Here is a 24,788-nt window from a genome sequence, read left to right on the forward strand (position 1 = left end):
ACCCTGGCGGAGGGGGAGCCATAGAGAGCTCGAATGGCCCTGAGAATATTTCCCTGGAAACCAAATTTCTCCAAGGTGGCGAAGGCGAACCCTCAATGTAGCCTATCAAAGGCTTTTTCGGCGTCTAAAGCCAAAAGTATTGTTGGGGTATGATTCGCCTTTGCCATTGCCATAAGATTCAGTACTCTTCTGGTGCCGTCCGACGCCTGCCTACCTCTCGTAAACCCGACCTGGTCGCTATGAATAATCTGTGGAAGGATTTTTAGTAGGCGTTGGGCTAATACTTTTGAATATATTTTTGTATCGCAATTTAACAATGAAATTGGCCTAAAGTTTGCTGGAGAATTCAGGGTTTTTCCCTGTTTAGGAATTGTGACCAAAGTGGCTCTCAACATTTCCTCCGGTAGGCTACCACTGAGCATTGCTTTGTTGAATGTTTCGGCTAGACAAGGGGCCAGGTCCGGAGCGAAGTCTCTATAATATTCATTTGAAAAACCGTCCGGGCCTGGAGCCTTGTGTGCTTTCAGTGTCTTAATTGTTTCCAAGATCTCCGCAGGAGAGATAGGGGTGTTTAATGACTTTAGTTGGTCCTCCGCGACAGTAGGGAGAGTTATTTTCCCCAGGAAATTATTGATTTGCTGGATATCTGGTTGAGGGGTGGAGCCATCTTTATTCAAATTGTACAGATTGGAATAGAACAGACTGAATTCATCCGCTATTTTTTGTGGATGTATTATTTTCGTTCCCGATCCATCCTGCCTTACCAGATAAGGAATTTTGGATGGTGACTGGCGTTGTTTTATTATCCTAGCCATTAATCTAGAAGGCTTATTATACGCTGTGTAATAATTCATTTTTGAGAAATTTAGAGTTTTGACGTAGTCTTCTATTAATTCTTGGCGAAGTTTATGGCGTAGATACATTAGTTCCCTGTGGAGCCCAATTGAGGGGGAGATTTAAATTTTTTGCTCAGGATTAGCAATTTGTGCTAGGATATTGTTTATTTGGAGTTGTTTCTTTTTTTTATATTGAGAGCTAATCTTAATCATTATGCCCCTCATGTATGCCTTGTGGGCACACCATGTGGAGAGGACATCTGTGTCTGGGTTCCTGTTAAACAAGAAGTATTCTGTCAGGGATTCTTTGATCAGCTTATTAAATTCAGGGATCCACATGAGGGAGATATTGTTTCTCCAGTTCCCAGGTGGGCGGAGAGGATTGGATGTCTCAAACGTAAGATATATAGGGGAGTGGTCTGACCAATTTGTCCACCAAGCATAGGTCGATCCTTGAGAAGGATCTATGGCGAGGGGAGTAAAAGGTATACTCCCTAGATGTGGAGTTGAGACATCTATAAGAGTCGAACAGTGCTCGTTTGTGAAGCCATGGGGCGAGGGTGGGTGATAGTCTATTGGCGGTGCTGGTTGAGTCAAGTTGTTTGTCAGGGATGATATTGAAGTCGCCGCATATGATAAGTTTGCCTTTTTGGACTTTACGTACTTTTTTTAAGGATCTTGCTTAAAAACGAGATCTGCGAGGAATTAGTGGCATATATGTTTACTAGAGTCATTTGTACCTCGTTAAATAGACCTACTAAGATAACATATCTACCATGGGGGTCTATGATCTTTTCGGTGAGATCTATATCTATGGTTTCTTTAATTGCAGTTATAACCCCCGCTCTCTTCTTCTCAGCGCAGGATAAAAAGATATTGGGACATGTCTTGTGGAGAAAGGGAGGATGTGCTGCCGCGACGAAATGTGATTCCTGGAGACATATGATGTCGACCTTTTCATGCATCACATCTCTCCAGACTGCTGACCTCTTATAGGGAGAGTTAAGCCCTTTTGCATTGAGTGAAGATATTTTTTTTTTTTTTTTTTTTTCCAAATACTTTTTATTAAACATTTTCACATAGTACACAGTATTTTAATCTCACATGCGATGCTTGTACATAGGTTATACATTAAGTTCTTTGTCTTGTTGTAATACAATTATTGAACATTTGGACAGCATTATGTCAATTCCTCACATGACATGTTTATATATTTCAATAATAAAACATTTCTTGTGTTCCATCAGTTAGTTGTGTTTTACCGGTTATATCCTATCTTTTGGAAAAGAAAAGGGATTTTTGAGTGCATAACATGCTTAAATCAGTGCGTTTTGAAAGCGAGAGATCTTGAGATTTCAGTATTCTAACCTGTTAAAATGTTGTAATTTTTTACTATAACAAACTTAAAACAAACTTAAAACAATTCACAACTTACTTTCCTGCCAATACTGCCATGTATCATTGAATTTATTTAAGCAATTATTATTTTTAGCATGCATTTTCTCATAACAATAGTGATCTGTCATCATATCCAGTAAATCTTTTATTTTTGGAGGGTGTTCCAGCCTCCAGTTTCTTGCAATAATATTTTTTGCCGCTAGTAGAAAATGGCAAATCCACTTCCTCTTCTTTCTAGGGATCGATTCACAGCCCAAGAGCAAAATGGCTAACTGCGGGGAAAATGTTAAACTCTCTTTCGTGATACTCTGTATATTATCAAATATCTCTTTCCAATATATTTGGATCTTGGGACAGGCCCAAAACAAATGTAGAAGTGATCCTTCGTTTCCGCATCTCCTCCAACATTCATTTTTTACATTGTCAAAACATTTTGCTAGTTTTAATGGTGTATAATACCATCTTGAGATCACTTTTTGGTGGGTTTGGATTAAGTTAGCTGAAAGGGTGGCTTTGTTTGCCCATGTGAATGAGCTCAGCCACTGTGTCGGAGAGAAGCTCTCTCCCACATCCCGTTCCCAATTTATCAAATGCATTTTTTTGATATTGCTCATGTTTCCGGAGACGCTATCATATACCAGCCTAGTCAGTGAACTTTGAGAAGATTCACACCTTTGGAGTAGGGTCTCCACTTGTATAGGAAGAGAGCATCTCTCCAATCGGGAAACATTCAAAAAGGAAGCCACCCTCGCATAGGAAAACAATTCTGAGTCTGGTAGGTTGAATTTTTCTTGGATTGACTTAAATGTAAGGGGTTTATTATTTTCTAATAATTCTGTTACGGATTCAATCCCTTTCTTTTTCCACTCCTTTATGTTTACGTCATGAACAAAGTACTGGAGAATTTCTATAGGTATGAATAGAGGTGTGATGCGTGGTGCATTCTTGAATTTGTATGCTAAGTCTTTCCAGCATTGTAAAGTCAATTCCATCATAGGAGATATATCTTGCGTTTCCAATGCTGGGATAGTTTTGGGGTACAAGTTTTTGATAATAGAAGCTTTAATAAGTAGCCCTAAGGGTCTGTTATGGTTCTTGTATTTTTCTATTTGTCCCCAAGGAGGGGTTTGTGAGTTTCTCAGCCAGGCGCTAGATTGATTTATGATAATAGCCTGATAGTATGTTGATAGGTTTGGGACTCCCAAACCTCCTTGTCCTTTTCGTAGGTATAGAATTGATGCCGCTATCTTGGGTTTTTTCTTGTTCCAAATGAACATTTGTAGTTGTTTTTGGAAATTTGCGATTATACTTCTAGGTATAGGGTAGGATAATGTGCGAAAAATGTAGAGGATTTTAGGCAGGATCAGCATCTTATATAATATAATTCTGCCTATCCATGAGAATTCTTTTTTCTTTAAGTCTTCCAGTTCTGTATTGAGTGTATTTAGTAGTGGGTCCAGGTTGGAAGATATGTTTTTTGCTCTAGATTGACATATTTTAATACCCAAGTATGGTACTTCTGTGTGCCATTTAAAGGGAAATTCTTTCTGGATGGCTTTTTTCAGTCCTTTTTCTATATTGAAATCAAGGATTGATGACTTGTCTGAATTTAGTTTGTAGTAAGATGCCTCGCTAAATTGGGTTATGCATTGTTGGACATTTCTTAATGAGCTTAGAGGATCGGTAAGAAATAAGAGAATGTCATCCGCGAAAAGTCCTATTTTATGTTGTCTTAGGTTGGTTGGTATTCCTCTGATATTTACAGCTGATCGAATTGATTCCGCCAATGGTTCAATGAACATCACAAATAGTAAGGGAGATAGGGGACATCCTTGTCGGGTTCCATTAGTTATGCTAAAGGAGGAGGACAGTGTTCCCTCTACCAACACCTTTGCTGAGGGATTTGTATACAATGCTTGAACTGCATTCAGATAGGTACCACTCACTCCAAACTTTTTGAGGACCGCAAATGCAAATCCCCAGTGTACCCTATCGAACGCCTTCTCTGCATCCAGGGAAAGGAGGAGAGAAGGCGCTCGACTCGGGCCCACCATTTCTATCAGATTTTGAGTTCTACGTGCACCATCTGACGCATTTCTACCTTTTGTGAACCCCACCTGATCGCTATGTATGATATCTGGTAGTACATCTAGCAATCTCAAAGCTAATATTTTTGAATAGATTTTTGTGTCTGAATTTAAAAGCGATATAGGCCTAAAGTTTGCCGGGGAGGTGGGTTCTTTTCCCGGTTTGGGAAGTGCTATTATCGTGGCCTGAAGCATTTCCTCTGGCAACACTCCCTTTTGCATAGATTCATTGAATATGGTGACCATACGTGGGGATAAAATAGATGTGAAGATTTTGTAATATTCGTTGGACAAGCCGTCCGGCCCTGGTGATTTATGGTTTTTTGCAACATTTATAGCTTTATTTATTTCGTTTATAGATATTGGTTTATTTAGTTCCTCTTTTTTCTCTCCTATTGAGGGTAATGAGATATCTTTTAGGAAATTTTCTATGGTTGTGGATGTTGGCTGGGGTGTTGTATCACAATTTTTTAGGTTGTATAAATTGGCGTAAAATTCCTTGAATTGTTCCGCAATATGTTGCGGGTGGGATATCTTCGTTGCGGGATCCTTACTGCATTTTATATAGGGGATCTTTACCTTTGTTGGTCTCGTTTTGGCTAAGTTGGCCATTAACTTTGAAGGTTTGTCAATGTTGGAGTAGTAGTTAGCCCTTAAGTAGGTCATATTTTTATTGTAATTGTCCAATAGTTCTTTTCTTAATTCCTCTCTCAAATGCATCAGGACCGATAAGGATTTGTTTTGGGGGTTTTCTTGTTCAATTTTTTCTTGTTCTTGTATCTTTTCCAACAAGGTTTTTATTTTTGTTTGTTTGCTCTTTCTCTCTTGTATTTTTAGTTTTATCATAACCCCCCTAATTACTGCTTTATGTGCATTCCATATAACAGAATTATCTGTTCCTTGGTTTTCATTTAATTTAAAATATTCTAGCAGGGCTTGTTTGATTTGTTCTTGAGCTTTAGGTGTTTTGAGTAAATTTATGTCATTTCGCCATATTTTGAATTGGCTGGATGGACTGCCTATTTTGATATTCATATATATAGGCGCATGATCCGACCATGTGGTCGTTCCTATCATAGATTCTAATATGGACGTGAGCGTCCACCCATCCGTTATAATTAGGTCGATCCGTGAAAACGTCCTGTGCCTTGGTGAGAAGAATGTATATTCTCTTGAGGTGGAATTCAGGCATCTAAAAGTGTCGTATAGACCTTCTTTGTTTAGCCATGGTTGCAGGACTGGTGCAGTTCTTTTTTGTGCTGTGGAATCAATTTCCTTATTGGGTATAATGTTGAAATCGCCACATATAATTAATTTCCCCTTTTGGATTTTCCTAATTTTCTTAATAAGTTTATTCAAAAAGGATATTTGAGAGCTATTGGGCGCATATACATTTGCTAGCGTGATCGGTGTTTTATTAAGAATGCCCTGAAGGACAATATACCTCCCCTTCAAGTCAATTATTTGTTTTTCTATTGAAAATTGTACACTATCCCTAAAGGCAATTGTCACTCCTGCGTGTTTTTTGTTTCCAGCATTGGCCGAGAAAATTTGGGGGTAATGTTTATTTTTGAATTTTGCTGCGGCCAATTCTGTGAAGTGTGTTTCTTGTAAACACAAAATGTCTACCTTGTTTGACATTGCGTCCCTCCAGATCATAGACCTTTTAAAGGGAGTGTTCAATCCCTTCGTGTTCTGTGAATATAGTTTAATGGACATGGTATATTTTAATTAGCAATCTTCTATAAAGAATTATCTTAGCAGTGCAAGTTGTGAACAAAACATTGTAAATTTCGTATACAATATCAACTATAGGTCTTCTTTTAGGTGACCGCTTACTTGTGTAAGTGTTACGAAATAATAGTAAGACCTGTAACATGAAACAATAAACTTTGTATACAGCCTCAGGGTGAACCTGGTGTATTTTTGGGGGGTGAAAGTTCGCCTTGCAGGGTAAAACCCCTTTTACTCACTCATTTGTAGTCCCGGATAGTCCAACTTGCTTGAATTATTCTGAGTTTGGGTGTGTTTCCCTTGGTGGAGTAGAAGGCAAAGCGCGTCTGCTGGTCCCATTTTTCGGTTTTGTGGTTTCGGTTGTTTGCATCGGGATGTTCCATTTCTCCAGGATTTTCTCTCCTGCTTCTGGTGAAGAAATAACATGCATGACGTTGTTTTTATGTATTATGATTTTTGTCGGAAACCCCCATTTATATGGGATTTTGGCAAAGCGTAGAGTTGCAGTTACTTGCGCAAAAGTTTTCCTCGCCTTTATTGTAGATTGTGACAGGTCTGCATAAAGACTGATGTTCTCATATGGGGATGGCAAAGATTGGATGTGCCTCACTGTTGCCATCAATTCTTCTTTTTTATGGTAGAAATGTAATCTTGCAATTACGTCTCGAGGTATTGCGTCTGGCAGGAAGCTGGGTTTTACAAGTCTGTGTATCCTGTCAATTGTACACTCTTGGCTAGTAGAGTTTGGTAGGACCTTTTTTATCAGGTTGGTAAGATATTGTTTTAACTCTGGTTGGGATACTTTTTCTGGAACGCCTCTGATCTTTATGTTATTTCTCCTGTTCCTGTCTTCTAGGTCGGTTAATTTGTTTTTAATACTTTCTACCTCTTCCTCCAGCGCATAATGTGCGTCTATCAATTTGTTATGTGAAGTCGTTATTTCACCCATTTTTGCTTCCGCATGGTCCGCACGGACTTCTATCTCATGTATGGAGTTGTTTACTGTAGCTGTCAATACTTGTATATCCTTCTGCAAGGATCCATGCAGTGCTAGCATCATATTTTTTATAAAGTCCTCTGATGCTGGGTGTTTAGAGGATGGGACATTTTTGATTAGTTCTTCTCCAAAAAATAATTTCTGGCCGAGTGGGTTGGGAGAAGTTGAGAGCCGAGGTCTCATTTTCTCTGGGCTTGTGGATGGGGAGGAAGATGCAGACAGAGAGGGAGACTGTGTGCCTGCCGGCGCCATTTTGGGAAGCTGAGCCGACACATTTTGAAGCTCTTCAGCTCCTTCACTCACCCCACTGCAGCGCAGATCTCCCGCTGTCCCTCCGTTCCTTCTGCCTGGGCTGACAGCTTCTTTCGGGGATGATGTTCTGGGACGTAGTTCCCCTCCGCTGGTATCGGAGCTCGTGCGCGGGACGGCGCCATTTTGATCAGCAGGAGATGTTCTTGCCGGGCCGCGGGATGAGAAGAAGTCCGACACCTTGTGAATTGGCGTCTTTCCTCCTCTTCTCTTCGGCATGGTGTTTGGTGAGTCTTTAGACGCTTTGCTGTTCAGTTTGGACGTGATGGGAACGCTTTGTGTTGCTATGCAGGGGTTTTAGCAACGGAGCCCGGCTCTATGCGACTATCTTCCGCTGCATCAGGCCACGCCCCCGAGTGAAGATATTTTTAACACCATTTTTTAGGAAGCTGCTGAGTGTTGTACTTATGGAACCTTGGATTTTTGCTGACTGTTGTTGGGTTGGGGAAGGGAAAGACAACATGAACAATCATAACAGAGATAGCTGGCCACAAACGCCAACTAGTATGGCCAGATATACAACTGTTTCTGGATGCAGTGTTTAATAGCCAGAAAATTGTTGGGAACAGCTGCCCATATTGAGCTGTTCTCGCAGGTTTGTGATCCTGCGTGGTTATGGGGGGGTAAAAAGTTCGCCCGACGGGAGAGAGAAATAAGCCTCCAGGTTTTGCGGGGGAATATATAAATCAGCGAGGTGAGCGAGGTTGCGTATTCTCTCCTGAACGCTCTAGTGGACGATGAGCGGCGGATTTATTTTGGGGTTCTTCGGTGAGCTGAAAGCCCCACGAGATGAGGGTTTTTTCACCTTCTTCTGGCTTGTTAAATACATATGTAGTGCCTTCTTTGTGGAGTATAAGTTTGGTGGGGTGGCCCCATTTGTGAGGAATTTTTTTTCTTTCCTGAGGGATGAGGTTATACGGAAGAAGGATTTCCTATGGTAGCGGCGGATAGGTCCACAAATAATTTAATATTTGAGAACTGTGGAGGTAGATCAGTCATTTTGCGGGAGGCAAACATGAGTGCCTCTTTGATGTGATAGAAATGGATCTGCGCTATGACATCACGTGGGACATTGTCGTGAAGGAATTTCGGTTTCTGCAGACGGTGTGCCCTATCAATTATGAGTTCCTGATCTGGAGTAGAAGGCAGGAGTTTTTTCATTAATTGCACCAGAAAGTCCTTCAAATCTGCTGGGCTGACTTTTTCTGGGATGCCCCTAAATTTTACATTATTGCGTCTGTTGCGATCTTCCAGATCCGCCATCTTAACTTTAATTTGGTCTACCTCCTCCTCCAGAGAGTAGTGTGCATCAATCAGGGAGTTGTGAGATTTAGTTAATTCCTCCATTTAATTTTCTATATGGGAGGTTCTTTCCTCAATCTCATTTATGGTGGAGCTGAATGATGACGAGAATGTGTGGAGATCTTCTCTTATAGTGCTCCTTAGAGCGAGCATCATCTCCTTTATAAAGGCCTCCGACGCAGGTTGGTCTGATGTTGGGACCATTTCTAAAAATTCAGCGGTATTGGGTGGGGACAAAGATATGTTTATTGCCTCCGCTAGCCTCTGTCTCCCCTTTTCAGGGCTAGCTGAGGGTGAACGACTGTCCTCTGAGTGTGACATGTGGCTGGGCGCCATCTTGGCTGGGAGAGTGGGGCTGCGTGTGATGGCTGCCGATGTCTCACTCACCTCTCCCAGGATTAGAAGTCGGCATGCATCCCTCCGGTCGGTGTTGGGACTCTCTGCTGATGAAGCTTGCCTCTGGGGAGAGCCGATAGCAGCATTGCTAGGTTCGTCCGAGGAGGGGGGGGGGGGGGAGCGTTGTCGCCGGAGCTCTTCTGCCTCTGCGGGCAGAGTAGAAGTCGGGAAGAGGCTGCGGGGGCGCCTTTGAAGGCTTGCGTCGGGTCATATCGGGGCGACAGGAGGTTCAGGTACGTCTTTGTGGCGGAGGGAAGTCCTGCTGGTGCTTTTCTAATTGCTGTGGAGGTTTATATCAGAGTGGTGCTCAAAGGATGGCGTCCGTCTTTGTCCGCAGTCAGGCCACGCCCCCCAAATATTTTTTTAAAGATACAGCTCGCTATTGCTTAATTTTCAACATAGCCTGGAGGCAGCCCAGTGGGGGAAAAATGGTTTCTGGTAAAGTATCAATACTTTTGAAACTTTGAACAATTGTAAAAAAAAAAAAAAAAAGTAAGCAGAGCCTTTTGGGCCACAGAAAAATTGGCAGTTCAGCATGATGACATGTTGTTTCAGGGGAAGGAGTAGGGGGAGGAGGACTAATATCAAAGAGTGATTGACAAAGCTAATCCCCCCCTTTTTTTTCTGGTGATAGGGAATGCTTATTTATCCGGCTGCAGCGAAAATAATCTTTAGGTACTGCTGCTTTCTGCCGGTGGAGAAGAGAAGTCTGGGGGAATCAAGGCTTTGTTCATCTTTATGAGTGTAAGCATGTCGGCACTGGCAGTTGACAGGCGGGTACGCTTGTCCATGATGATTCCCCCAGCTGCACGAAACACCCTCTCTGACAAGATGCTAGCGGCAGGGCAAGCCAGCACCTCCAGGGCGTACGGCGCAAGTTCGTGCCACGTGTTCAGCTTTGCCACCCAATAGTTGCATGAAGCAAAGGCATCACATAGAGCGGTGGTACGATCAGCTACGTACTCCCTCACCATCTTTTTACAGTGCTCCCTCCGACTTAGCCTTGACTGGGGAGTGGTGACACAGTCTTGCTGGGGAGCCATAAAGCTGGGCAAGGCCTTGGAGAGTGTTCCCCTGCCGGTGCTGTACATGCTGCCTGATCTCTGCACCTCCCCTGCTACTTGGCCCTCGGAACTGCGCCTTCTGCCGCTAGCGGTCTGAGATGGGAAGTTTACCATCAGTTTGTCCACCAGGGCCCTGTGGTATAGCATCACTCTTGAACCCCTTTCCTCTTCGGGAATGAGAGTGGAAAGGCTCTCCTTATACCTTGGGTCGAGCAGTGTGTACACCCAGTAATCCGTAGTGGCCAGAATGCGTCTAACACGAGGGTCATGAGAAAGGCAGCCTAACATGAAGTCAGCCATGTGTGCCAGGGTACCTGTATGTAACACATCGCTGTCCTCACTAGGAAGATCACTTTCTGGATCATCCTTCTCCTCCTCGTCCACAGGCCATACACGCTGAACAGATGAGAGGCAAGCAGGATGGGTACCCTCTGCAGTGTGCCCAGCTGTCTCTTCCCCCTCCTCCTCCTGAGGCTCCTCCCCCTCCTCCTCCGCCTCCAAAACGCGCTGAGATATAGACATGAGGGTGCTCTGACTATCCAGCGACATACTGTCTTCCCCTGTTTCCTGTTCCGACCGCAAAGCGCCAGCCTTTATGTTTTGCAGGGGACTTCCCAACAGGCATAACAGAGGAATGGTGATGCTAATGATTGCAGCCTCGCCGCTCACCATCTGGGTAGACTCCTCAAAGTTTCCAAGGACCTGGCAGATGTCTGCCAACCAGGCCCACTCCTCAGTAAAGAATTGGGGAGGCTGACTCCCACTATGCTGCCCATGTTGGAGTTGGTATTCCACTATTGCTCTACACTGCTCATAGAGCCTGGCCAACATGTGCAGTCTAGAATTCCACCGTGTGGGCATGTCGCACAGCAGTCAGTGCTCTGGCAGGTTAAACCGATGTTGCAGGGTCCTCAGGGTGGCAGCGTCCATGGTGGACTTGTGGAAATGTGCACAGACGCGGCACACCTTGCCGAGCAGGTCAGGCAAGTGAGGCTAGTTTTTAAGAAACCGCTGAACCACCAGATTGAAGACGTGGGCCAGGCATGGCACGTGTGTGAGGCTGCCGAGCTGCAGAGCCGCCACCAGGTTATGGCCATTGTCATACACGACCATGCCCGGTTGGAGGCTCAGCGGCGAAAGCCAGAGGTCGGTCTGCTCTGTCAGACCCTGCAACAGTTCGGGGCCCGTGTGTCTCTTGTCACCTAGGCAGAGTAGTTTCAGCACGGCCTGCTGACACTTGCCCACCGCTGTGCTGCCGCGCACACCGACTGCTGGCGACGTGCTGCTCACACTTCTTAATTGAGAGGTAGGATTTGCGTAGAAGGAGGAGGAGGGGGAGGGTTTAGAGGAGGTGGCATAGACCGACGCAGATACCAGCACTGAGGTAGGACCCGCTATTCTGGGTGTGGGTAGGACGTGACTCGGTCCCAGCCTCCACCAAATTCACCCAATGTGCCGTCAGGGAGATATAGTGGCCCTGCCCGCCAGTACTTGTCCACGTGTCTGTGGTTAAGTGGACCTTCCCAGTAACCGTGCTGGTGAGGATGCGATTTATGTTGCGGGATACGTGCTGGTGTAGAGCTGGGACGGCACACCGGGAAAAATAGTGGCGACTGGGGATAGCGTAGCGCGTGACCACCGCCACCATCATGTTTTTGAAAGTTTCTGTTTCCTCTAGCCTGTATGGCAGCATCTCCAGGCTGATTAATTTTGCAATGTGCACGTTTACAGCTTGTGCATACGGGTGCGTTGTGGCTGAGTTGCGCTTTTGCTCCAACGCTTTTGCTAGGGACAGCTGAACGCTGCGCTGAGAGACATTGCTGGATGGGGTGGAGGACAGTGGAGGTGAGGGTGTGGGTGCAGGCCGGGAGGCGCATGTGCCAGTATCCTGAGTTGGATCTGAGTGGCAGGTTGGGGGACAAGGCAGTGGTGTTACCCGGAGGCAGTGAACGGCCTTCGTCCCACCTTGTGGGGTGCTTGTCCAGCATATGCCTGCATATGCTAGTGGTGGTGAGGCTGGTAGTGGTCGCTCCCCGGCTGATCTTGGCGCGACACAGGTTGCACACCACTGTTCAGCGGTCGTCCACGCTCTCACTGAAAAACATCCACACCTTTGAACACCTAGCCCTCTGCACGGAGGCTTGGCGCGCGCGGGGGGGGGGGGGGGGGGGGTGCTTTGGGAATCAGTTGGGGGATTCTTCGCTCTGGCCCTGCCTCTACCTCTGGCCACTCCACTGCCTCTTCCAAGCTGTCCTGCTGCTGCACTTGCCTCCCCCTCTGAAGCCCTGTCCTCAGTAGGCTTAGCAAACCAGGTAGTGTCAGTCACCTCATCGTCCAGCTGCTCTTCCTCCGAATCCTCTGTGCGCTCCTCCCTCTGACTTACTGCCTTTACTACTACCTCACTGATAGACAACTGTGTCTCATCATCATCATCATCCTCACCCACTGAAAGCTCTTGAGACAGTTGTCGGAAGTCCCCAGCCTCATCACCCAGACCCCGGGGACTTTCCAAAGGTTGGGCATTGGTCAAGACAAACTCCTCAGGTGAGAGAGGAACCATTTTTTTCCCACTAATGGCAGGGGCCCCAGAACAGTTCCTGGGAGTATGTCTGCTCAGAATATGTCATTTCATGGAGTGAGGAGGCTGGGAGGAAGGATGAGTTGCAGCCAGAGGAATCAGAGTTGCAGTCCCTATCTGGGAGTAGTGGACTGCATAGAAGACTGGGTGGTCGACACATTGCTGGATGCACTTTCTGCCATCCACGACAGGACCTGCTCACACTGCTCTGTTTGTAATAAAGGTCTACCACATGGACCCATAAATTGTGATATGAAGCTGGGGACCCCAGAAACTTGCCTCTCTCCTAACCCCACAGAAGCCGGCTGTGATTCACCTGGACCAGGAACTCAGCCTGTGCCCACACCCTCACTTGCACGTCCATGTTCACGTCCTCGACCCTTACACCTACTCCTCATCATGGTGGATTAAGAATAGAGCAGGGGCTAAATAAAGTACCCCGCTGTATAGCACTGGCAACCTGGCCTTAATTCACCGCACACAGAGACTTGTAGATAGCGGAGGCTCTACTGCTCGCAGAGAATCGTAGATAATAGAGGCTGTGTGGAGTGGGAGAACACTGTAAAGCCAGTGGAGAGTGCTGGTAACTGTGGCGATCTCAACCCCACCAAGCTGCATAATACTAAAATGGAATCACTACAACTCCAAGTAGCCTCCCAGTAAAATCCACATGGTCAGATGTAGCCCTAAGAAGGACCGTTGGGGTTCTTGAAGACAGGATCCTACACTACCACTGTCCCTATCTCAGCAGCACTTTCCCTATACTCTGCATAATCGACTGCAGCCCGAGATAAAAAAAGAAAAAAAAGTGCAAAACTGCTCCCAGCAGCCACAACAGTAATGCACACGGTCAGATGTGGCCCTAAGAAGGACCATTGGTGTTCTTGAAGACAGGATCCTACACTAACACTCTCCCTATAGTAGCAGCAGCATTTTCCCTATGCACTCCCAGTGTGTGTCTGAGGCGAGCTGCGGGCGGGGCCGCTTTAAATATTCATCAGTCACTTGATCTCGCCAGCCACTCACTTCAGGGGGGTGGGATAGGGCTGGCACGTCACAGGAGGAAGTGGTATTGCCTTCCCTGCATGTCTATTGGCTAGAAAATGGCTCTAAACATGTGGGGAAGAAAATGGAATTGACTCGAGTACCGCATGGTACTCGAGTCAATTCAATTCGAGTAACGAGCATCTCGAGGTCCCTAATGCTCGGACGAGTGTGCTCGCTCATCTCTATTAGTTAGTTCTTTTTTTTTTTTTTTTTTAATTAATTAATTTATTTTAAGGGAGGAGTAAAAACGAAAATGGGAAAAAATAAAACAAAAACAAAAATGCGTGGCCACTGAGGGGTTAACTTTAGAGATGAGCGAGTGTACTCGCCCAAGCTTGATACTCGTTCGAGCATTAGCGTACTCGGGATGCTCGTTACTCGAGACGAGCACCACGCGGTACTCGATTCAATTCCATTTCCTTCCCTGAAAGTTTTGCGCCATTTTCTGGCCAATAGAAACGCAGGGAAGGCATTACAACTTCCTCCTGTGACGTTTCAGCCCTGTCCCACCCCCCTGCAGTGAGTGGCTGGCAAGATCAAGTGACCCCTGAGTATTTAACCCCTTAACGACCAATGACGTACCTGGTACGTCATGGAGCGTCGGGGTATGTATGAAGAGAGGTTGCGTTGCAACCTCTCTTCATACAGTGCGGGCATCAGCTGTTTATAACAGCTGACACCCGCGGGCAATAGCCGCGAGCGGCCGCGCGGCCGATCGCGGCTATTAACCATTTAAACGCCGCTGTCAATTCTGACAGCGGCATTTAAATCCCCCGAACGATGTTCGGGGGTCCCGCGCGGCCCCCCCGCGGTGAGATCGGGGGAGCCTTGCACGTATCATGGCAGCCGGGGGCCTAATGAAAGGCCCCAGGGCTGCCTTAGCAGACTGCCTATCAAGCCGTCCCCGTGGGGTGGCTTCATAGGCTGCCTGTCAAAAAGCAGTTTGACGTAATGCTATAGCATTACGTCATACTGCAGGAGCGATCAAAGCATCGCATCTTAAAGTCCCCCAGGGGGACTTCAAAGTAAAGTAAAAAAAAGAATCAATAAAGTTTTTTTTTAATTGAAAAAAAAAAAAAGTTGTAAAAGTTTAAATCACCCCCCTTTTGCCATATCTATTATTAAAAAATCTAAATAATAAATTAAAAATATGTATTTGATATCGCCGCGTCCGTAAAAGTCCGATCTATCAAAGTAGCACATAATTTTTCCCGCACGGTGAACGTCGTCCGAAACAAAAAATGAAGAACGCCAGAAATGCACTTTTTTAGTTACCCTGTCTCCAATAAAAAACGCAATAAAAAGCGATCAAAAAGTCATATGTATTCCAAAATGGTACTATCAGAAACTACAGGACATCCCGCAAAAAATGAGACCTTGCTCAACTACGTCGACAGAAAAATAAAAAAGTTATCGCGCGCACAAAATGACGACAGAAAATAATTGAAAAAAATTTTATGTCTTTAAAAAAAAAAAAGAGGAGTATAGTAAAAAAAAACCTAAACAAGTTTGGCATCGTAGTAATCGTACCGACCCATAGAATAAAGTTATCACGTCGTTTTTGTTGCCATTTGTGCGCCGTAGAAGCAAGACGTACTAAAAGATGGCAAAATGTCGTTTTTTTTCCATTTTACTCCACTTAGAATTTTTTTAAAGTTTTTCAGTACATTATATGGTACTTTAAATAGCACCATTGAAAAATACAACTCATCCCGCAAAAAACAAGCCCTCATACAGTGACGTGGATGGATAAATAAAGGAGTTATGATTTTTTTAAAGGGGGGAGGAAAAAACGAAAATGGAAAACGAAAAATGGCCGCGTCATTAAGGGGTTAAAGTGGGTCCGCTCGCGGCTCGCCACAGTCACACACTGGGAGAGATCAGGGGCAGTGCTGCTGCTGCTATAGGGAAAGTGTTAGTGTAGGAACCTGTGTACAAGAACCCCAACGGTCCTTCTTAGGGCCACATCTGACCATCTGCATTACTGTTGTGGCTGCTGGTAGCAGTTTTGCTTTTATTTTTGTATATCGGGCGTGTAGCCCCATTACAGCTATAGCGTTCTCAGGCTGCAGTCTGTACTGCATAGTATAGGGACAGCGTTGCTGAGATAGGGACAGTGGTAGTGTAGGATCCTGTGTACAAGAACCCCAACGGTCCTTCTTAGGGCAACCTGTGACTGTGTGCATTTTACAGGTTGTCGGATGGGAGTTGTAGTCCATCACTATTGCACAGCTAGGCCTGTTTGCAGCCTTCCGTATAATTTTTTTTCTGGCTGCAGTTAGCGTTAGAATACCGCTGTCAGCCTCCAACTGTACGCCAATAATTCCAATTTTTTTTTTACACCGCTCTGTGTCTGTGGTCAACTTCACGCACAACGTACGGCGACAGCCCCTGGTAGAGGGAAAGTCATATACACGCTATATAGCCGGTATTCTTTTTTTAAAATAAAAATAAATATATAAAAGTTCCTTCTTAGGGCTACCTGTGACCGTGTGCATTTTACAGGTTGTCTGATGGGAGTTGTAGTCCCACACTATTGCACTTAGGCCTGTTTGCGGCCTTCCTGACTATTGATTTCTGCCTGGAGTTTGCCTTACTATACCGCTCTCAGCGACAAAGTCTACACACATAATTCCAAGATTATTTACACCGGGCTGTGTCTGCAGTGAATTAGAGACGCACAGCATACGGCCACAGCAACTGGTAGAGGGAACGTGATATACACACTATCCAGCCTGTATTCTTTGACCAAAAAAAACCCAAAAAGCTCCTACTTAGGGCTACCGCTGAGCGTCTGCATTTTACTGGGTGCCTGGTGGGAGTTCTGGTGCATCACTATTGCATTGCTTCCATTTTTTTCTGCCTGGAGTTAGCGTTACGATTCCGCTCTCTGCGTAGAAAACTGTACGCATATAATTCCATAATTATTTACAGCGGTCTGTGTCTGCTCTATTCATAATCCACCATGCTGAGGGGTAGGGGTCAAGGATGTGGATGCGGGCGAGGATGCGGAGTTCCAAGTGAGGGTGTGGGCACAGGCCAAGTTTCTGGTCCAGGTGTATCCCAGCCGGCTGCTGTGGGATTAGGAGAGAGGCAAGTTTCTGGGGTCCCCAGCTTCATATCACAATTTGTGGGTCCATGTGGTAGACCTTTATTGCAAACAGAGCAGTGTGAGCAGGTCCTGTCGTGGATGGCAGAAAGAGCATCCAGCAATGTATCGACCACCCAGTCTTCTACGCCGTCCACTGCTGAAACTCTGAATCCTCTGGCTGCTGCTCCTCCTTCCTCACAGCCTATACTGATGCAACAAAAATGGTACTGGGGTCTGCATATGCTTCTGCTACATTAATGTTACAGGGGTCTGCTGCTAGAGAAATGTTACTGGGGTCTGCCTATACTTCCGCTACATAAATGTTACAGGGGTCTGCTGATATTGCTGCTACAGAAATGTTACAGGGGTCTGCCTATACTGCTGCTACAGAAATGTTCCTGGGGTGTGTTTATACCTTTGCTACAGGAATATTACAGCGGTCTGCCTATACTATGGGTGCACTAAGTCTTCCCATTGCAGTGCTTTACCTATGTGGCACAAATAGTACAGTGGCTGACTAGGCCTGAATTGCTGTCCGAGGCCAAGTTGCTTGGCGGGGCGAAACTCTCCCATGGTTGGGCACTCCGAGTACTTCCTGTGTAATACCATCTTTGTGCACTTACAGCATAGGCTAGGCCAAGTAACTCAAAGACTGCCTCTTCCAGTCTTGAGCTATCTATGTTGTGTCACATGGATTTCTTGTTGCTATGTAACTCAGGGCACCTTGGGTCACAAAGGTGGAGGCTTGGAACCGAGCCTGACCCTGGGCCCGCTAACGTGCTTCCCACACAGACTATAGCGGGTCCTGGTCATGGTGTCTTGGCCTTGTAATGCCACCTCCTCCCGCTTGGGGTCAGGGGATCAGCAATGCACATCATGTGCTTTCTCTAGTGTTACTACAGTTATCGGAGAAACTTGTTTGGGCCAAATGAGATGAGCGTAACTGCATTAACGTTACAGGAGCCTGCCTATACTTCAGCTGCAGAAATGTTACAGGGGTCTGCCAATACTGCTGCTACATAAATGTTTCTGGGGTCTGTGTATACTTCTGCAACTAAAATGTTACTGTGGTCTGTCTATACTGTTACTACTGAAATGTTACTAATACTGGGCTATGCCTATACTGCTGAAACTGAAATGTTACTGGGGTCTGACTATACTGTAACTCAGGAGAAGAGGCAGCGGTGTGTCCCGCAGGCAGTGCTTGAGTTTGGTTGGAGGTAGTGTGGTGCTTAGCTAAAGTGCGCCTTGCTAATGAGGGTTTGTCCGGAGTTTGTCCGGAGCTACACAATGCTACAACATCAGCATCGAGGGGCATTTTCTGCTCAGCCATCGTGGTAACTTCCCGGAAAACCTTGGTGCCCTCAGCCATGAGCAAGGTGGACGATCCCACCAAGATGTGAAGGTCATGGAGGCAGGGTATCAGGGTAGACGGGGTGCATATATCAGGGCCGACTATTATTGGGGCATCAGACCAGATTGCCAAAGATTGAACAACACTCCGTGACAAGCTATCAGCCTAACTATTTCCCTTTACCGCTACTACTTGCACACAATGTGACACAAGAACACTAGACCCTTTGTACGGACACGGTGACCTTTACATAAACATTACATTCAGAACTCATTTATTGTATTGTTCTCCATTGTATGTCCATGTTGTTCATTGTGAGCAGATTATTGACCCACCGGCCGCACTGTGTACCGCGGCTACTGCCTTTACATGTATGACTGCAGGTAGATACAGTGACCGGAGACTAGTGGGTTAAGGGTTAAATGTACATAGCTAGGCCGGTGTCCCGTGGGAAGTCACGCATGGGGCAGCCCGGACAGGGAGCTGTCTTCCGTGAAGCTTCTTGATGCCACCCGATGGTATTTATTATCCCCTCCTCCCCACGGAGGCAACACATAGACATAGAACAAGAGCAGCGTCCGAGGCAGCTAGGAGAGCCCGTCCTAGAGAGCGCTGCCCCCTCCCCTCACACCTGCCCGGAGGAGGGTTCATGGGAGGGCATGAGATGCAGCAAAGCCGGAGTGACCCTACTGTACTGAGAAGGAAGCTGGAGGCCGGCCGGGAGACGGAGCTCAGCTACAGTTGTACTGATGCCGTAGCATCTGCGTTGCTCCTATTCACTTACAGCTGAGCGGCCCTGGTGCATTATGTCTCCAGCGGATGTAAGGGTGGAAACATGGGTTGGGAGCCCTGAGTTAGATGGTACGTCTAGGCGAGGGGCACGACGGTGGACCGGCTGCCGCACACACACCTCCCCACATGTACCGCCCATTCCCCTGGCAAGCTCACATATCTCCCAGGCGGATTCCCATCTCTGGTCCTGTCTCACACATCTCCCCGCCGGATTGACATCTACTCTCGTTTCCCCCCGGGCGCTCGCTGGACAGCTTTGTCTGCTCCCAGCTCCTGTCCCCATCGGCCGCAGCAGCCGTCGCCGCTGTCACCCTACGCGCTGGCCTCCGCTCCCGTACACCGATGGCACTGGTGCCGCTGCCACGGCGAACCCCGCTCTCGCTGCCCATGGCGCCGCTGGTGGCCCGCTCTGCCGATGACTGTGAGCTGCTGTTCGGCCGGAGCAGCAGCTCGCCTACAAGAGCTCCACTAGCTGCCCCTGACACTGCTCTCTTTCTGGGTCGCCTCCTTGGGCGCTAAATAGAAGAGCTGATTAGCGATCTGGAAGGGTATAGGGGACCGGGTTGTGGGGGAAGCGGGGGTCTCACAGTACCGATGGTCCTTCAGGGTCTGTGAAAGCTTTCTGGACCAACACGCTTTCCCGTAGGAATCCCAGCGGACACTGTACAACATCTGCTGCCCCGGGGATCTACAGTAGAACCCTCCCTGCGGGTTCTGTACGATGTCACCGACTGTGGCACTGGATCTGGCGCTGAGAGTCCCGCTGTATCACTGCTCCGCTCGGACATCAGTGACTGACAGGCCATCGCCGGCTGCAGGAGACCCGCGGGTAGAAGGCTTTGTTCAGGCGTCATTTCTTGGCGATCTACATCCCGATTAGAGCGTTGTTAGATGCCACCGCTCTGCAGCAGAATCCCAAGTTCCATCTTCACCGTCAACGATTGATGGGAACTACAGAGCCGATGCAATGGCCGTCACGTCCAGCACATGGTATCCCTAGGATGATATAGAACGGGCAGCAGCCCGCGGGAGGAGATGCACCTGCAGAGAAGAAGAATCGCTTCTTCTTGTGGACAACCACACCCATCATGTCCGGGGTATTAAAGGGACGATAACGTGTGGCATTCCCGATCGTCTGAGTGTACAGGGGGGTACTGGATTTCCTCATCTTACATTGTGCCGCAGTATAGAGAAGTCTGCAGTATATACAGTATACATTCAGCACCCGGGAGCTGGCAGTGAGCGGAGGCGCAGCCTGTGCTACACCTCTGGGCTCTCGGCAGCTCCAGGTCGTCCTCGCATTGTGCAATCAGCTTCTGCACGATGGAGATTGTGGAGTAGATCCCGGGGATGGTGACAAGGGCCGGGAATAGAGGGAAGGCGCTCCCGCAGCGGTTTTATCTCCGCAGATACGCGGTGATGTGCAGATCGGGAGAACTATGGCGAAGATCTCGTGGCCTCCTCTCCGCTCCTCCCCGGAACCTCCGCCAGCAGCGGCTATAAACAGTTGCATGAGATGTCAGAGAGTGAGGAGTCACGTTGAACGCGAGCTCTCCTGTCCGGTTCTGACCGGTAACGGACTCTTATCCCGGGCAGGGAAGCACAAGAGGAGAACGGAGCGGAGAGAGGCCCGGATGGGATAAGGCAGTAGCTGTGCTCAGTGTCAGCCAATAGCAGCTCAGGACGGGCCTGCTCACGAGCCAATCAGAGCGCGGCCGCTGTACATATAAGAGGCGCCACCAGCGCCGCTCTCAGAGTTTCTCTTCCAGGAGAGTTTTAGTATTTGATTTCCGCAGCACACAATGGCAGAAACCGCGCCAGCCGCCGCTCCTCCTGCCGCCGAGCCGGCTGCCAAATCCAAGAAGCAGCCGAAGAAATCCGCCGCAGGGGGCGCCAAGAAAAGCAAGAAGTCCTCCGGTCCCGGCGTGTCGGAGCTGATCGTCAGAGCCGTGTCCGCCTCTAAAGAGCGCAGCGGGGTGTCTCTAGCCGCCCTGAAGAAGGCTCTGGCTGCCGGAGGGTACGATGTAGAGAAGAATAACAGCCGCCTGAAGCTGGCCGTCAAGTCTCTGGTCACCAAGGGCAGCCTGCTCCAGGTGAAAGGCAGCGGCGCCTCCGGCTCCTTCAAGCTGAACAAGAAGCAGGAGACCAAGGACAAGCCGGCCAAAAAGAAGCCAGCGTCTGCGGCCAAGCCCAAGAAGCCCGCTGGAGCCAAGAAAGCGGCGAAATCTCCTAAGAAGCCCAAGAAGGCTCCGGCCAAAAGCCCGAAAAAAGCAAAGAAACCTGCAGCGGCCGCCGCCAAGAAAGTGGCCAAGAGCCCGAAGAAAGCCTCAAAGCCGAAGGCCGCCCCAAAGCCCAAGAAGGTGACGAAGAGTCCGGCTAAGAAGGCGGCCAAACCCAAAGCTGCCAAGAGTCCGGCTAAGAAGGCTGTTAAAGCCAAGAAGAGTGCGGCTAAGAAATAAGCTGAAGCCGCCCATGCATTTACCCCACAAAGGCTCTTTTCAGAGCCGCCACCTTCTCACCGCAGAGCTGTATTATCACTGCCTCGGATTCTGTTCTAGATAGCAGCGCCCCATAGCGGCTACAGGGGACTTCATATCAGTTGGGAGTCTAGGGAGCGAGGGGGAGGCTGTAGAGGGGGAGTAATACGAGACATTGTCGCCGCATCATCCCCGTTCCTGTTGGGGAGTGTGACCTATACAACGCGTGTATGGATGCCGGGCTGAGTGTGAAGGGGGAGGGGACTCGCCGACCTAATGCATTTCCCATAAAATCAGCGCAGCTTCTAATGGGGGAGACTGCCGTGCAGCGTGGAGTGTGTGTTTCTGCGGACATATCAATGCAGGGAAGCAGCTGAGAACATGATTTCACAGACACCCGTACGTATCATGCAGTGGCCTGATAGGGTGAGGTGGGGCCAGCCTCTGCCGAACGCTGATTGGTCGCGGGCATCTAGCGTTTTGGCGGGCTAGTGGTTTGTTTGAAAAAGCCAATGAGATGTAGGGGGCGTTGTTTCTAAGAGCCAATAGGGAAGAGCAAGTAGGGTATAAAGGCTCTGCTCTTTCTACGGCTCCCATCATATCACATCTGTGTACATCTCTACAGTAGAGCTATGGCCAGAACCAAGCAGACCGCTCGTAAATCCACTGGAGGGAAAGCTCCCCGCAAGCAGCTGGCTACGAAGGCCGCCAGGAAGAGCGCTCCTGCCACCGGCGGAGTGAAGAAGCCTCACCGCTACCGTCCAGGTACAGTGGCTCTCCGTGAAATCCGTCGCTACCAGAAGTCCACCGAGCTGCTGATCCGTAAGCTTCCCTTTCAGCGCCTGGTGAGAGAGATCGCCCAGGACTTCAAGACTGACCTGCGCTTCCAGAGCTCAGCGGTCATGGCCCTGCAGGAGGCCAGCGAGGCTTACCTGGTAGGGTTGTTCGAGGACACCAATCTGTGCGCCATCCACGCCAAGCGGGTCACCATCATGCCCAAAGACATCCAGCTGGCCCGCAGGATTCGCGGAGAGAGGGCTTAGATCTGCTCTGGGCACCGCATGGAACACAAAGGCTCTTTTCAGAGCCACCAAATCCTCCTCAAACGAGCTGCATCCTGTCCTCCGCTGTCATTTCCCCAACTCGGGTTCACAGCCAGCCTGTGTGCGGTGTACCCTGGCGCCGCCTCTCCCCAATAATGTTCTGTCGTCAGCAGGAGGTGGTCTGTTAACCCCTTCAGGGACCTAGTCAGTTCCTCAATTAATTTATGCCATTCTCTAATCTTTTAAATGTAGTAGAAAGAGATTTGAATCCCCGGCAGACTGTTATGAACGTGGTTGATCAAACGTGTCCGTATGAGGCATCTATCTGTGTGCCGGGAAGGGATTAGTGTTGATGTATTTATGTGGATATTATCTCATTGTACGAAGAAGAAAGACAGCAATACACAAAACTACACTAATTAATACCGCATAATGGGACTGAGAACCGGCCGGGAAACTTGAGAATTGTAAGAATACGCGTTAAATTCTAAATTCCAAACGGTTCTGTGTTAAACCAATCAGCAAGGAGAGGGGCGTGGCCAACATGTAATTGCCCCAATAGGAACGCCTAAACTGTCGTCATTGGTTACTGTTTTCAATCTGGTCCGCTCGTCGCGTAGATAAGGGAGGACGCTTGAACCGGTTTTCAATTGCTTTCTACTTACAACGTAGAAGATGTCTGGTCGCGGTAAAGGAGGGAAAGGTCTTGGGAAGGGCGGCGCCAAGCGGCACAGGAAGGTGCTCCGTGATAACATCCAGGGCATCACCAAGCCTGCCATCCGCCGTCTAGCTCGCAGGGGAGGCGTCAAGCGTATCTCCGGCCTCATCTATGAAGAGACTCGCGGCGTCCTGAAAGTCTTCCTGGAGAACGTGATCCGCGACGCCGTCACCTACACCGAGCACGCCAAGAGGAAGACCGTCACCGCTATGGACGTGGTGTACGCGCTCAAGCGCCAGGGCCGCACTCTCTACGGCTTCGGAGGTTAATAATTCTGCTCTTTCTCCATAACACAAAGGCTCTTCTCAGAGCCGCCCACCTCTTCCAAGGAAAGGCTGTAATCCAACTCCCTGTGGTGTCGCTGCTGCCTGATTGCCCATCTGTTCTGATACGTGTAATCCGCCCTATATCTGATGCCTGCCATCACCCCTTATGCGTTGGCATTGTTAGTGGCCAAACTCATTTAACCCTTTGAATCACACTTTATGCCCATTGTTGTTCTTTGCGTATGCTATAGTCAGCCGTGTTCCCCTCATGACGCCTTCCCGCAAGGTCTTTGTATCATTAAAATGAGTTGTCTTAACTAATACTAGAGAGAGGGGGCGGGGACAAAGTGAATAAATGCCTAGATGCGCACATACATACTTCAGTTATTGCGGATAACAGAGATTTAAGCGTTCTATTAAAAATACCCCCCACCATGATGACCCCTAATGCCAGCGAATCTTCTCTTCTACCAGGAAGCAGGCTGCGGCGCACTGAGTGTATGTCCTCCTTGTACTAAAGCCTGCCCTTTAATCCGTGTAGTGCTACCATATTGGAGGCGTCCTCTCATTTAGAAGTGCTGCGATTGCACCAAGCTCTCCTAGGGACCCGCACAGCCATTATTTTACATAGAATTGCCGTCATAGCAGCCAGCTCTCCCAGAGTGCTGCACTGATTTCCCATTGCGGGACTCTGGGGGACCTGGGTGATATAGCCGGAGCACTAAATTAATCTAGGGAAGAGGTTGGTCTCTGAGAAATCCGGGATGCCCGCTGTTCTCCATGCCAGACTGCCATCTCCGCTCCCGTTCACCTGCGGCCGCTGCCACGATGGTCTCTGCTTCCGTTCACCCTGCTGCCGCGGCTACTCTGGTCCTTGCTCCATTATGGTCCCCGCCCCCGTTCCCCATGCGGCTGCTGTAGCCGGTGCACTGCCCCTCTGGTTCTCGCTCCCCTCCGGTCCCTGCACCCGGGAAGGCTGCCACTTTGGTGACTGCCATCTCCTCTCCGGTTCCGCTGTCACTGTGGTCCCCTCAGGTTTCTACACCGACATAGAAGGGGGTTTTTCATTGTAAGAGCAGTGAGAGTGTGGAACTGTCAGCCCGAGGACGTGGCTGATGGCAACTTCGATAAAAGGGTTCAAAAGGGGCATGGGCGTCTCTACATAAGCAGCTGGAGAAGGTGAGGCTATTCTCCCCTTGGCCCCCCTCTCCTTTCCTAGCACCCCCAGTGCTCTTATTTTCAGGCATCCCCGATTGCCTCCGCTACTCACTACAATGTACTACAGCCCCCAGCATGTCG

The 24,788-nt window shown here is 48.1% G+C and overlaps 3 protein-coding genes across 3 annotated transcripts; all 3 read left to right on the forward strand.

Moving 5' to 3' along the window:
* Window positions 1-20,775: 20,775 nt before the first annotated feature.
* On the forward strand, window positions 20,776-21,462 carry LOC136577783 (histone H1B-like). Its single transcript, XM_066577707.1, has one exon. It carries the CDS (start codon window positions 20,788-20,790, stop codon window positions 21,442-21,444), a length of 657 nt encoding a protein of 218 aa, XP_066433804.1. The 5' UTR covers window positions 20,776-20,787; the 3' UTR covers window positions 21,445-21,462.
* A 632-nt stretch (window positions 21,463-22,094) lies between these two features.
* LOC136578103 (histone H3) lies at window positions 22,095-22,505 on the forward strand. The gene has a single exon (XM_066578006.1). It carries the CDS (start codon window positions 22,095-22,097, stop codon window positions 22,503-22,505), a length of 411 nt encoding a protein of 136 aa, XP_066434103.1.
* Window positions 22,506-23,180: 675 nt separating this feature from the next.
* On the forward strand, window positions 23,181-23,539 carry LOC136577784 (histone H4). The gene has a single exon (XM_066577708.1). It carries the CDS (start codon window positions 23,181-23,183, stop codon window positions 23,490-23,492), a length of 312 nt encoding a protein of 103 aa, XP_066433805.1. The 3' UTR covers window positions 23,493-23,539.
* The last annotated feature ends 1,249 nt before the right edge of the window (window positions 23,540-24,788 follow it).

The sequence above is a fragment of the Eleutherodactylus coqui genome, chromosome 8 (genome assembly GCF_035609145.1).
Source record: "Eleutherodactylus coqui strain aEleCoq1 chromosome 8, aEleCoq1.hap1, whole genome shotgun sequence".
Classification (NCBI taxonomy): Eukaryota; Metazoa; Chordata; class Amphibia; order Anura; family Eleutherodactylidae; genus Eleutherodactylus; species Eleutherodactylus coqui.

Bases quoted from the DNA above. Each gene is read 5' to 3' on its own strand.
- LOC136577784 (XM_066577708.1), top strand. From the start codon at position 23,181: ATGTCTGGTCGCGGTAAAGGAGGGAAAGGTCTTGGGAAGGGCGGCGCC.
- LOC136577783 (XM_066577707.1), top strand. From the start codon at position 20,788: ATGGCAGAAACCGCGCCAGCCGCCGCTCCTCCTGCCGCCGAGCCGGCT.
- LOC136578103 (XM_066578006.1), top strand. From the start codon at position 22,095: ATGGCCAGAACCAAGCAGACCGCTCGTAAATCCACTGGAGGGAAAGCT.